Source organism: Diceros bicornis, chromosome 17 (assembly GCF_020826845.1).
Source record: "Diceros bicornis minor isolate mBicDic1 chromosome 17, mDicBic1.mat.cur, whole genome shotgun sequence".
NCBI lineage: Eukaryota > Metazoa > Chordata > Mammalia > Perissodactyla > Rhinocerotidae > Diceros > Diceros bicornis.
In genome coordinates, this window is record NC_080756.1 from 18,477,711 (window position 1) to 18,492,550 (window position 14,840).

Consider the following 14,840-nt stretch of genomic DNA (forward strand, 5'->3'; position numbering starts at 1 on the left):
GCCACGGGGCCGGCCCCGCGAAGTCTTATTTTCATAGCACACTAGGACATTTCAAGCAAAATCAAACTCATAATAATCATAATAGTTGCCTTTTATTGAGTGATCTCTTCGTACCAGATACTAAGGTAAGTGTTTTATATACAATATTTTGTTTAACTATCATCATAACAACCCTGCAACTTAGAGAGCACCTAATCTAATTCCCTCATTGAAAAGAGAAACCCTTCATCTGCAGATGGCCCTAAGAGCTGCTCCCCTGGCTTGGGGCCAGCAGCAACGGCTATGGGCAGCATGGGGGTGGAGAGCCTCTGCAAGAGCACGGCTGTGTGTGTGTGTCGGGGCGGGGGGCGAGGGGGCAGCCACACCCAGCCCAAGCAGGCCTCACCCTGGGGTGAGGGGACCTGGAAAGACCATCTGGATTCCCTCTGATCCTTTGTCTATACATTTCCCTGCAAAATTCTTGCTTTATGCCTGCATCATGGATCTCTAGGTGTTTTCGTCTCTGCCCTCTGGCCTGGACGGATGCTCATTTTATAATCGAGGAAACTGAGGCCAAGGGAGAGAAAGTGACTTGCCTAAAATTTGACAGCTAATTTCCTCAATAGGAACAGGTAAGGGTGTCTCAACTGCTGCTCCATGTTTTTCCCATAAGGGCCATTTTAGCCAAAGGGAAACCAATAATAACCCAGAAGGACCTGCCTAGATTGACTGGTGTTCACCAGCTACCTCTGGTGGCTGGACAAGGAATGAGGCAAATCAGGGTTACTAAATTTAACCACATTTCTCTCTAATTTCAATGACTACTGTCCCAATAAATCCAAAATTGATAGTACCCCTTCTAGGAATTGTCAGGAATTTGCTATTTCTTTTACCAAACACTCAACTCCTGAACCTAACACCCAAATGCAGAACTCTACATGTAGTCTGAAAAAATTAAGAAATGCATCACGAGGGTATATATCTTGGTGATTAGGGAAAAAGACCCCTGACTACCAGTTTCCTCCCCCTTGAATAATCTCCCAGTAAGTCAGAGTTCAACAGCACCTAAACGAGAACAGAACACCACCCTCATGGCCTCTTCTCTGGAGGCCCACCCTTTGGGTAACCTTCAAACAGCCCACTGGATTCTCAGCATCCTCATGACACAGACTGAGCCAGAGAGAAGGCATCAAGAGGAGAAGATGAAACAGTGAGGCGGTCAGGTGGCAAGAATTCATCATCACCCTAGTTTTAGGAAACAGCTTGTCACCTGTTGTACCATACACAGTTCAGCTTCCCTACTCTCCAAAGCCCTTGCTGCAGTTAGAAAGGAGGTAAGGATATCCAGTCACTTCTCAGTGCTAGACCACCCTCATCCTCTGACCCAGTGGCTTCAAACAGTGCATTTCCACCATTTTAGACACCTCTGATTGCAATAAATTCTAAATTAGGAACTATTTTGCTTTCAAGTTAACATGCAGATTATTGCAAACATGAAGAATCCTCTCCACATCAGATTCATGAAAGACAGACAGACAGACAGGCAGGCAGGCAGACTGATAGCCTTAAAAATAAACATGGCAAACTGCTACACACATGCATTCACACCTCAAGGTCCCCAAAATAATGCTGCTCCTACAAAGACCAACCAAAAAACAAAAACTTGCCATCCATTAGGATTAATATCCAGAATATATAAAGAACTTCTAAAACTCAACAACAAAAAAACAAGAAACCCGATTAAAGAATGGGCAAAGGACTTGAAGAGATATTTCTCCAAAGACAAGATACAAATAGCCAACAAGCACATGAAAAGATGCTCAACATCACTAGTCATTAGGGAAATGCAAATCAAAAACACAATGAGATACCACTTCATGCCCATTAGGATGGCTGTATTCCCAAAAAACCCAAAAAACAAAGAACAGAAAATAAGTGTTGGCAAAGATGTGGAGAAATTGGAACCCAATGCACTGCTGTAGAAATGTAAAATGGTACAGCCGCTATGAAAAACAGTACGGTGGTTCCTCAAAAAATTAAAAATGGATATACCACATGATCCAGCAATCCTACTTCTGGGTATATACACAAAAGAATTGAAAGCAGGGACACAAACAGATATTTGTATGATTCATGTTTATAGCAGCATTATTTACAAAATTGCCAAAAGGTGGAAGCAATCCAAGTGTCTATCGACGAATAGGATAAACAAAATGTGATATGTATATATATGCATATATATATACAATGGAAATTATGCAGTCTTTAAAAAGGAAGGAAATTCCGACACATTATGCTAAGTGAAATTAAGCCAGTCACAAAAAGACAAACACTGTATGATCCCACACATATGAGGTACCTAGAGTAGTCAAATTCATAGAGACAAAAAGTAGGATGGTGGTTGCCAGGGGCTGGGGGAGGAGGGAATGGGGAGTTAGTGTTTACTGGGTGCAGAGTTTCAATTTTGCAAGATGAAAAAAGATGGATGGTGGCAACAGTTGCACAACAATGTGAATGTACTTAATGCCAATGATCTATACACTTAAAAATAAAGCTGGCGGGGCCGGCCTCGTGGCTTAGCGATTAAGTGTGCGTGCTCCGCTGCTGGCGGCCCGGGTTCGGATCCCGGGCGCGCACTGACGCCCCGCTTCTCTGGCCATGCTGAGGCCGCGTCCCACATACAGCAACTAGAAGGATGTGCAACTATGACATACAACTATCTACTGGGGTTGTGGGGGAAAACAAATAAATAAATAAAATTATAAAAAAGAAAAAGATGGCAAATTTTATGTTACCCATATTTTATCACTATTTTTAAAAACAAATAATACTTTTTTAAAACTCACCATCATTGGAAAGACAATGGCAGCTGGAGATGCCTTGATGACCCAGAGCAGGACAAGGCAGGTCAGCTGGATTAGGGTGAAGAGGTGCACTTTGCGCAAGGGCACATGCCGAAGGTAGATAAAGTCTGGCTGGTGCTTTGCGGGCATCCCAAAGAGCTTCAGGCGATCAAAGAACTGAAAGCAGGGAACTGGCATTTATTTTCAGGGAGTTTCTCTGGGTCAGAAACCTTGTTAGGCCCATTCATGTCTCTTACATCACCTGCTCTGAAAGGTAGGTAATACCATTTCCACTGGACAGAAGTGGAAACTGAGTCTGAGAGACCAAGTAATTTGGCCAAGGGGTAAGTGATAGAGTCAAAATTTGAATCCATTTTTTCTAATCCAAGGTTCAAATTTCTTTCTCCTATCCCACACTGTGGCTCCTCAGATCTTTCTTGGGAGCGTTGAAAACAATATAAATCATTTGCACCTTTCTGCTTATTATCAAAACCATGGCTCTTACCTGTTCTTTGAGGAGCTTGGAGCTTTTCATTGATTATTTACAGTAAAAAGATAAAATGAAAGCTCATAACATTCTGGATATAAAAAACACGACCATTCTTATATTATAAAAAGGAAAATAGAGACCCAGAGAGGTTAAATAACCTGCCCAAGGTCACATGAGAATCAGCGTATAAGAATGATGATTGGACATTCCGTAAAAACAAAGAGGAACAAGCCACCAATAGAAGCAGCAGCTAAGTTATCGCATCTCTGGATACCCAGGTTATTATTAACACGCTCCTGATTTTTCTCTGTTCAAAGGACCGAGGAATGGGTTGATAGATGGGAGAAGGCAGAGCATGACAGGGAGTAATGCCTGCTTATCTGGAGCAGCTCCCACTACTCCCAATCTCTTCATCAGTGTACCCCCAGTTAGCCCCCCCACCTCACTCTAGCCTGGCACTGAACCTAGCCTAGTACTGTCCATGGGTGGAAACCAGTTTGGTTCTTGACCAACCTCTCGGATCTAAGTTTACCAACATCTGGCAAAGCACCTAGTATTTAATATGTGCATAATAATTATTTGTTGAATAATTAACAGATGACTAGAACCATGACATCAAGCCAGGCCACCCCGTTAAGTCTCTCCACCCTCATGTCAACATAACTGTATTTTGCCCAATGTCCCAAGAAATGTCTAAAATAGCTTAACCAGCAAGACTAGGAGATGGTTTCTCAAGACCTGGTCTGTGCTTCCCTTGGGGAGCTGTCCCTCCCTGGTCAGGACAGGTGGGCTCACAGTGGGAAGACACTGCCCTGGGTGAACCGCGCAATACCTGAATTCCCTGCAGTGAGGATACTCCCATGTAGAGGAAGACTCCATACAATACTGGCATGGGGATAAACTGAGGATGAAAGCGCAGAAAGACCAGAAATTAAATTTGGTATCATAGCACACTCAAGACTATACAAACTTTTAAATCTCCAAGAAGGAAGCAAAGTCACAAAATCACTGCATAAACATTGCATTAGTTTCTGCTGTCTTTACATGATTTAGAAGTAGAAGCAAAAACAGAAGCTAGCAATGATAACAATCATTTTGTCCTGAAATGAAATGATTACACGTAAGTGTAATCTGGACCTGGTTACCCCTGTCTGGCTCTTCCTCCTCCGTGGGGATGGGCGTGCACACACACACACACGTCCCTCTTTTACAGAATTGATAACTTTCCAGTCTTTTGTAATCACATAATCATCTCCTCAGGGATTCGGTATATTTTAACACGGACTAAAAAAGTTTCCGTTTTTTACTAACCAGAGACTTGAGGGCAGGAGTGGAGAGGTATCTTATCAGAGAGGGAATGATTTGGGGAGAAATATCAACATTCTTCTATTTCACTTGAATATACATACACACCTATCACATCGCATCTATCACCCTAGGTCATCCTGAGAGCGACTCTATGAGGTAGGGAAAGGAGGCCTAGCGAGTCAAGGCAAGAAAGTCGCACAGCTGAAGACTAACTTTAACTTGCTTTTATTGTGGGAATAAAGAAGCTTCCCAAACAGAATCCTCTCAGAACTAGAAAAATCCCTATTGGATTTTATGTTTTTCCAGCTCTAGAGTGAGTAGACACTTCAATTTGGTGCTAACTTTGTTTGTATAACTATTGAATGGTTTCCTAAAATAATCCCCCTGAGACAGTTATAGGGCGGCCAGGCGATGCCCACCACCATGCCTTTGTGGTTACATTTCTGAAGGAGCAGCAACCTCTGGGCTCCTCCAGATGGCACCTAACCAGGGGTGGAAATGCGGGTACAGTAGAAGTAGAAGTAGAAGGGGGTACGGGGCATGAAGAGAGGCAGCAAGATTGAGTGGAAAGTAAGGGGACGGGAAGATGGTTCAGAATCCTTTCCCATCCCTCTCGATTCTCACCCTTAAATAGCATCTGCAGTGCAGGCTGGGGTGGTTGAAGATTCACCAAAAAGAGCAGGAAAGGAGGCAAGGGAGATATGTAAGTACTCCAGAATGGTTGGGGCTTGGTGATATGGCCATAGAACTTTCATCCCATTTTTCCCAGATGCAGGCCTTACACCCACAAAAAAATTTTTTTTTCTCATGTTCAAAGTATCTTCCACCTTTCCAAAAATCCTCTTTCAACCCCGCATCTCACACCAGCCACAACCCATTTTTCTGTTCTACTTCACAGAAAACTTCTTGAAAGAGTGGTCTGCCCACACTCTTACTTCCTCACCTCCTATTTACTCTTCAGTCTCCTGTAACTCTGCTGCTGCCCTCTTGTTCCACTGAATCTGCTCATGTCAACTCATGTTAGGCCTCCATGTTGCCAAATCCAATGGCAGTGGTTTAGTCTTCAGCTTTCTAGACAGTTTCTAGCCAACCTTTCCTTCTTGAAACACTCCCCTTGCTTGGCTTCCCTGACACCCCACCCTCCTGGTTTCCCTTCTACTGCTCTGGCAGCTCCTTCTGAGTCTCTGTTGCTATCTCCTCCTCTACCCACCTTGAGAGGAGCTCCTTAGACTCTTCTCTTCCCTCTAGTCCTACCTCTCTTTTATCTCTACCCTTCTTCCTGAGTGATCTCTTCTACTTCTGTGCTTCAATACCACCCCTGTGGTGTTGACTCCCACATTTTATTTTTAGTCCAGAACCCTCCTCTAGCCTTGTCACTCAGATGCCTCCCAGATATCTCACCCAAAATCTGACCACCCCGCCCACCCCTCACAAAATCACTTCCTCCTTCATGCAGTCTTCTCCATCTTAAATGCCATCACTCTCCACTGTGATGGTCAAATCAGAACCTAACAGGCATTTTGATTTTTACATTTTCCTCATCCCATTCCACATCCAGTCAACCAGCAGACCTTTGGATCTTTGGATTCAAGTTATAGAGAAGCCGTGCCTTTTATCCATCCCTACTACCAACTTCCTTATCCAAGCCACCGTCATCTCTTACCTGTAATAGCCTCACTGGTTTCTCTGTTTCTGTTTTCCCCAAACCCTAGAAACTTATTCTCTAGACATCAGCCAGAGTGATCTTTTCAAAATATGAAATGGATCACGTCCCTCTCCTGTGAAAATCTTTCAAAGGCTACCTTTACTAGTGTCAACAAGGCCCTGCGTGACCTGCCCCTGCTCACTCTTCAATCTCATCTCTCTGTGCTCTTGCCTTGACTCAACACCCTTGAGCCACATGGCCCTGATATTTCCTAGAACACATACCACTCTTTCCCACCTGAGGGCCTGACTAGACTACTTTTCTCCCTTCCCCTGATGCCATCTCCCACCATCCATGACACGGCTGGCTCCATCTCATCTTAAATACTATCTCCTTGGGCCTTCTCTGACCACACTAACTAAAGACAGCACCCCCTTAATTCTCTATAGCTCCATAGAGCACTATGTATTTCCTTTTAACACTTATCATATTCTGTAATTATCATGTTTGTTTTCTTAACTACATCTTGTCTATCTTACCCTGCTAAAATAAGCTCTTTTAGGGCAGGTATCTGGAGGTGTATGTGTTCAGCATACCACTGTATTCTCCGCAACTAACAGGATTCCTGGCACAAATCAGGCACTCAATATTCAATATTTACCCAATGAGTGAATGAATGATTACCTTTAATATAGCTGTCATGAAGACTGAGCAGCCCATCAGCACAAAGATCATAAGGCCTGTCACTCTTTGCTCTCGGATGCCCAAGAACTTGGGCTGTTCTCCAGGAGCAGAGCACTCAGATTCCAGTTTGAGGCTGTTCACGTGGGTGATGGACAAAACAGTTGCAGCCACAAACCAGGGCAGGCCCATGATGGAGCAGACACCCAGCATGATGGCCACCATCAGCAGGTCCAGGTGGTAGCCACAGCCTTTCTGTGGGGAAACAGAGTCTCCGTCACCATCAGTGGGCTGGCTGTAGTGGGGCACAGAACAGTGAGCTAAGAGTTTCAGGCTCAAAGCATGAAGGGATGTGAGGGTAAGGAAGAAGGGGTCCAATGATCCCAGATAAGTCTTCCAGCACCTCCTGGTTTGGAGGGAACAGAGAAGAAAAAGGGAAACCTTAGCCTGTCCAAACATACCAATGTCCAATCTTTATCCAAGAGGCCCAAGATCTCACCCTGAGTCCCACACATTCAAAGATTCATCTTTTCTTGGCAGAGTAACAAGAAACCAAGGCACGTCTTGACCATTCTAGATGGTAGACACTACAGGAATTGGAGATAAATGACCTTATTTGTCATTTACAATACGCCCCCCGAACAGACCCCCAGATCATTGCCAAATCTGATGTTGCCTACTCCACGTAAGGAAAGAATAGAGATGAAGGCATGAAGTCTCTCATTAATAAATATACTGCAACCAACCCGACCTCCTGAGGATCCTTGGGCTCAAGGTTCACTCTGAAAACCCCAGTCATGGCCACCAATGGGAGAATATCTGCCTGTAGAAAACAGTGGCCCAAACCCCAACCTGAATCCAGGAAGATAAGCCTGACCCAGAGTAAGTGGCTATATAGGGACCACCAGGAACTCTGTCCACCCACCTTCCCTACAGGTTTGAGAGGAGGTTAATGGAGTCCTAGCTTCTTTCACATCATACCATCATACCCTACTCTAGGGATTGGAAACCCCTGGACTCCTTATGAGCTCTTTCCATGTCTGCTTTTATTCAGGTTCTACAGTTCCTGGTCTAAATGGGCCTACCCTAAAATCAAAAAATGTAACAGACTGCTATTATTCCTTCTAGGGCAGAACTTCTTGTTACCTTGAGCTTGTGTTCCTTCCTGTTAATGATGACAGCTGTGATCTGCTGGTCCATGAATATTAAGATAGTGCAGAGAAGAGCTGGGATAATTGCAGCTATCACAGTCCACCAGGGATTGGGACCAATGGGACTAATAATCCACCCTCGATCATCCCTTGTTGGCTAAGGAGAGAAAACAAGGTTTTATTTTTGTCTTTTAAGTTAACTATAGTAATTAGGGCAAAACAGATAAAACTGAATCACAATATCCACATTTCTTTTTATTCTTGAATGAGAATCCTTTAAAAAAAAAAAAAAGCGTGAAATACAGAAACTCCTCAGGAAATCTATGACCTTATTCCAAATCCTCTTTGAAAGAGTCAATCTTCAGCTGTCAACTTCCTGTGGAATATTCGTTAATCCTTCACTTCCTTCCCCTACTCTCCAAACCCTATGTACAGAGAAAGCAACTTGATCTCAACACTAGCCCAAGTAAAATACAATTGATAACAAAATCTGTTGTCAAAAAAGAATTTAATCATTTCCAAAGCCAAATGTAAACAGCTTTGACTACCGTCCTCACCACTCTCCTCCAGCAGCCCTATAATGTATGTCTACAGCACAAATAAAGGCAAAGGAGGGCCAGATGCACGGAATCTCACAGGCTTAGACTGGATTTGTCCAGAGGCCTTCTCCCTTCAGCAGTGAAACAGGGGCCTGGGCACCAGAGACTTGAGAGATAAGCCCGAGACTGCTGAACCAGGGGACTTGTTTGATCTAGGACCCTCTCCAGCATCCCTGTAAAACCACTGTTCATACATCTTATTTGGGTGTTCATGACACACCCAAAGTCTCCTAGATCCTCCAAAACCCCCAGGGAACTCAGGGGAAGAGAAGGTCACCTTGTTTAGCAAGTAGTGCTGGAGGATCAAAGGCCAGGGATACAAATTGGCCCGGAATTGACCCAAACTCAATGAATAAAGCAAACAAAGACTGTTAATGTCCAAAGTTTTTGGTTCCATATCGTACACGTCTTTAGGATTCAAAGATTCTTCAATAACATCATCAAGTCCCAAATTATGAATGGGTTAGGTTCTGAAAGTTTACAGAATCTATGTTTCCTTAGTAACAATGCTCTAAGTGATAGTCAAATTCTCAGGCCAACACAAAAACTTATTAAACCCTGACTGACATTAACCCACTAGTAATAGTACTAGCCTTCAGACTGGGTCTTGGTCGCTGGGGGCCATGTGGTATAATAGGGAAGGAAAGAAGGAAGGAAATTTCTTTGCTGCTTCCTGAAAGTGAGGTCTGTCAATGAGCAACATTTTCTTTGACATTCTCCCAATTCCCTTTCTCATTTCTCCCACCTCTGAGAGGACTTCCTCCCAGATGTCCCAGAAATTCAGTGCCTTCTGACTATCTTAAGCCTACCCATCAGGGAACCTTTCCAAAGACTGCTTAATGCTCCCAAATTACTTATTTTTACACAAAATCCATTCCTCCTGCAGGGTTGACCTCAGTGAGGTATTAGAGAGAAAGCTAATTGCGCTCCTTCACACAAAGGTGAGAATGACAGTCTCGGAGGTATTATATTTTTAAAGAAGGAGTTTTTTAATCCATAAATTTCTAACTGGTGGCATTTCAGTGAACTTAACAAAATAAAATAAAAAATTTTCAGGCAATATGGAAAAAGATATTTTTAACCAGGCCTACTTCAGGGAGAGAGGGAGGGAAAGGAAAGACAAAGGCTGCCTGCCTGTACGAGTCAAGGACTGCCTTCATTCCTGTCCTCCTTCTCCTCCCAGCCTCTCCAGCCTCTCATTTTATGCTTCTTCTCCAGCCACTGAGTACACCCAGGTTTTCTCTTCTCTCCACCCTGTGGGGATCTATGGAACCGAGCTCAGCTTTTCTATCTTCTCAGTTTACTCAGTTACTGCCCCCAAACTGAAATAGATTTGGAGTCCCCATGTATTAATCATTTGTTTTACTTTTTGTATAAGGTTTCCTGAAAAATATTATGGATTATAGAGAGTTATACAAAAAAAACAATGGAATAAGGTTGAAGAGATATCATGATTACTCTGGCAGGGGCCCTAGACCCTGGATGAGGCCACTGGGCCAGCCCATCTCCTCACATGGCAAGATCCTTGAGGGGAGGGCCGAGTCCAACATTCAGCGTTTTCGTCCTTCCCAGGGCCCTTAAACAGCTGATGCTCCATGCAAGTGCTGTTAACCAGGCTTCTTCCAGGGACCCCATTCCCACAGTATCTGGTATATATTTATATAAATGTACACATTCCTTTGTTTTAAATCTTAACATATTAAAAACAATAAGTGGCATTAATGATAATAAATAATACTTTTCATTCATTAAACAATCTTAAGTTTTCTGTTCTCTGACTTTTTTGACCTGAACTTAGCCAAGCCTGAAGAGTTTGCTTTTCTGAGTGGTAAGGCACGAGGAGCAAGGTTCAGATTTAGAGGACTGAAAAACTCATGATTCGGATACAGGAAGGCCTTTGAAATCAAACTCGGGACCAGATTCTATGAAACCACATGAGGGCACCAAGTACCCTGAGATCTGTTTACCTTGAACACACTGGGAACTTGAAGCTTTGGTGATGGGATGCCAATCAAAAAATCAATAATCACCATTGTGAAGATAGTGAGGAAAACAGCAAAGTCACTCACCATGGAGCGTACCTGGCATGAGAAAGGATTGGAAAAGTGTTTTAGGAGGTTAAATGGGGTAGAAGAGAACTTAGTGTTGTAAAAGGTTTAAAAATCCTCAGAGGAGTGCTTTAATTTTATAGGTGAATTAATACAAGCATATTTAAACAACAGGAATACGTTAATATGCCCACGTTAATACCCAAAAAGTGTAGATATGACGGGGAGAATGAATCATCTGACAAACTCCAGGGCAACCCACCCCAGCCTCTGAAGTGTTCTGTTTGGAGCATTTATGACCAGGTTTAAGCAATAGTTCTGAGAACTTGGAAGATTTTTTGGGACTAGCCAAGGTCCATTTGTGCCAGCCAAGAACGTCGGCAGCAGCATCAACTCCTCCTCTCCCTCAAACCCAACATCTAATCCATCTGCATGTGAGTCCTGCTGGCTTGACTTCAGAACATATCCAGAACCTGAGCACTTCTCACCCCTCCACTGTTGCTACCTAGATCAGTCACCATCAGCTCTTGTAACTACGGCAGACTCCTAACCTCACTTCTGCCCTTCTTTAAAGCCACTGGAGTGATCGTTTAAAACATAAGTTGGATCATATCACTCTTCTACCAAAGCTCTGAAATGGCTCTTCATTTCGCTGAGTTAGAAACCCAAAGGCCTTCTTGGCCTATGAGGCCCACATACTGGCATCATTACCTCTCCGACTCCAGCTCCCAGTGCTCTCCCGCTCGGTCACACTGCCCCAGCCACAAAGACCTCCTTGTTGTTTCTTAAACATGACAGACTCACTCCCACCTCAAGGTCTTTGTACTTGCTCATCCTTCTCCCTCGAATGTATTTCCTCCAGGTAACCTCTTGGGTAGCTCCCTCACCTCCTTTACATTCACCTAAATGTCACCTCCTCCATGAGATCTTCTCTGATGATCCTACTTCACATTGTTCACCACCCTCCACCCCAGCACTTCCTATACTCCTTTCTTGCCTTATTTTTCTCCATAGCACTTATCACATTTTGTCCCTAAGAGGACTATGCCACTTTATAGTTTGCCATAGCTTTAATAAAGTACAATGCTTCTGAAATGCCCAACATTTCAGAACATATCTTAGCCGCACGTAACTTCACTAATACCTTAACCTGACTTTGCTTTCCTTTGAAACCTGAGGTTTCCAGCTCCTCCTCCCTGGTTTTGTTAGTTCTCCACTGAATGTTACAAACATTCTCTGAACATGCAGCTGCTCCCACCATGAAGCCCATCCTGGGGCCCTGTGGCCCTTCTTTCCTGTGAACTCCTACAGCACTTACATCCCAGGTTGGCATCCAACGCTTTACTACTGTCTCAGGTGGACCTGGTTGTTTCATGGGTTTCCCCTTCCTATCTGACGGCAGAGACTGCATTTTAAACTACTTTTGCATCCCCCATAGCACTTAACCTACGCCTGAGCAAGTAGTTAGTACACAACTGCCATTAGTTAACTATTTGTCTAGACCGGAAACAATGACCCCAAACTTATTTAATATGTACCATCCTTAACTACTGTGTAGGCTCACTGAAGTCTAAGAATGTGTTTTAGTCATGTAGGTGTGTACAGTACATATCTAATCACCTGAGCCCCCCACCTAGTCACACATCCTGCTCTGCAAATGTGCCTGATGAAACCTCACTTACAGAAAAACCACCATTTCTCCTGATTCAAGTGCCTTTTCAAAGCAATGGCCCCTTTATCCACTCTACAGTCAGCCTCTCATTCTGCCCTGCCAAAACTGATCACGATACAAACAGCACCATCGCTGTCAGGAGCATTTTGGCTGCTGCAGTCAATGTCACCAGTGATCTCACAAGCTATCACAAAAGCCACCCCTGGGAGGAGACTTCAGGGTTTCCTATGTATCCAAAATGATCATCCCAAATTACCACATTCAGGAGCCAGCTCTCGCTATTGGATACTACATGTCCCAGCATTCTGGAAATGAAACTTAACAGCATTCTGGAAATGAGAGTTAATAGCTTTTAGACAACACTACTACCACTTTAAACTCACCTGGCATTTTTAAATCAAAAAGCTTTTAAGTATTAACCCTCATCCCACACATCTATGAAAGAGGCTGCTGGACACTGGAAGAAGAGAATGCCACAGCGTTGTTCATCATGACATTTGGAACTCTCCACCTGCCACTCTGCTCAGCAAGCAGCAGGGAGGCTGAGAACAGGGCCTGTTATACTCGACTTCTAACACAAAAGAAACGCACGAGCATGCTACCTACCCTGGTTGGGAAATAGCGGCTTGTCTTAAACGTCTTTAAGGTGCTTGAGAGGATGAAGGTGGTGAAGAAGAGAATGCAGGACCAAAAGAGCACATCCGGAGTATAGGGTCCATGGTGGCCACACGAAGATCCCGTGAACTCTCCGTGCATCTCCTGGCATTCCTGGAGGAACAAGTATTCTGGGTGATGAAAGGCAGGCACAAGGGAATAAATAGCTGTAGCCTTCTGAGTCCACTGATCACTGTCACCCCACGGTTGCTGGGGAGCACAGGCTGCCAGCAGCACCCACTTGACCTCCATGCAGTTGTGGGGCTCTCACTCGCAAAAGCCCCTCCCAGGCAGGGTGACTATTGCTTTTGAAAATGAAACCAGAACTGTCCCGAGCAAACATGAGGTTCTGGGAGGGCCCTAGCAATTTGTATTACTCATATTACAGAGGACTTCCAAATTTGAATGTTCTTCAAGCCCCACAAAGCCTGGGTCTGCCCCCCTGCCCTGCCTAGTTTCATCCCCTCATACCCCTGGTGCAGGGTCACTGGGTAGGGTGCATGTGGGAGAGAAGAGAGAGGTAATCTTCTTTTCCCTTTATGTACAAGAAAACTTTTGAAGGGGGAAAAAAGTCAGTAAGAATAGTTAAAAAAAAAAAAAAAAAAAAGCTTTATTTCTGAAAATTCCAGAGCTTGCCGAAGGGCTACCCCACTTCTACCTAGAAGGCCCTCCTAAACCTGGCGGCCACATTGCCACAGCACCTGGCAGCTCCCAGACTTACACTAACGGTCAGGTTAGCCCAGTGGACTTCCGTTGTCACGATGTTATGGTCCTTCCAGTACTGCAGGGTGTGATTGTTTGGATTCTCTGGGAGAGTACACCTGCAGCTGAAGGGAAAAGGAAAAAAGATTCCTGAGGAAAGCAGCCAAGTAGTCAATTAAGTATTTTTCGCCGTGACTGAGCTAAAGGCTCTAGCAGAGCTGCCTATTTCTCCTCTGCCCACTTCAGATCCCTGAGGTTGGTCCTGTTGGCTGAGGCCCATCTGTAGGCCCATCCACATCCCAATTTTTCAGTCAGTCATTACCGAAGATGGACTCAAACCAGCATGTGGGTCTCGGGTTAAATTCTGCAAACAACAAAGCTTGGCATCTGATGTGCCCAGAATGAGCCCTGGTGGTTTCCTTGCTTAGTTTCTATCTCTTAGGCTCTTCCTATGAAATTCAATCTACACAGCAAGGAGGACTTGATACTGCAGTCAGCTCTCAACAGCTTCCTCCAAGCCTACGTATCTTGCTCCCTATACTCCCGTCACGTTCTTGCTCTAAAAATGGGAGTCTCCTGGAATCGTGATATAAGCTTTTCTTATCACGCTGCATTATCTCTGGATATATCCCACTACCTCCACCATTCTCTGGCTTCCCCAGGCCTCTTCTTCCATCTAAACTTGTCCATCTGACCAGACCTGTCCCACTGGCCACCATATTGCCTCCCAGTCCCAGCATGCTTCATGCCTGAACTGGCTCCCAGTATACTCAACTAATACAGTCATTCCCACCAACTTTGTTTCATCTGTGAATTTAATGAGCATGCCTTCTAAGGATATAGCATGACAGAATTAAAATTCAAAAAGATCTCAACAGTTTATAATAATAGGAGGAAATCAACAAAATGAAAATTAATAGGGAAAGCTATGAAGTCCTATATTTAGGTATAAAAAATCAATTCTAAACTTGGAAGCAACAAAGATGTCCTTCAGTAGGCGAATGGATGTACTGTAGTACATCAAGACAATGGACTATTATTCAGCACTAAAAAGAAATGAGCTATCAA

General features: G+C 44.0%; 1 protein-coding gene across 4 annotated transcripts in view; it reads right to left on the reverse strand.

Annotated features, from left to right (window-relative positions):
• The window catches only part of SLC4A8 (solute carrier family 4 member 8), a 73,116-nt gene that overhangs the window by 12,537 nt on the left and 45,739 nt on the right, over nt 1–14,840 (reverse strand). For all 4 annotated transcript variants that reach the window (XM_058558237.1, XM_058558236.1, XM_058558235.1 and 1 more), the window contains exons 15-21: nt 13,792–13,897; nt 13,023–13,184; nt 10,664–10,777; nt 8,093–8,254; nt 6,950–7,201; nt 4,145–4,213; nt 2,826–2,999 (exon numbers count right to left, since the gene is read on the reverse strand). In XM_058558237.1, the coding sequence (XP_058414220.1) occupies nt 2,826–2,999; nt 4,145–4,213; nt 6,950–7,201; nt 8,093–8,254; nt 10,664–10,777; nt 13,023–13,184; nt 13,792–13,897 (1,039 nt within the window). The remainder of the gene's footprint in view (nt 1–2,825; nt 3,000–4,144; nt 4,214–6,949; nt 7,202–8,092; nt 8,255–10,663; nt 10,778–13,022; nt 13,185–13,791; nt 13,898–14,840) is intronic.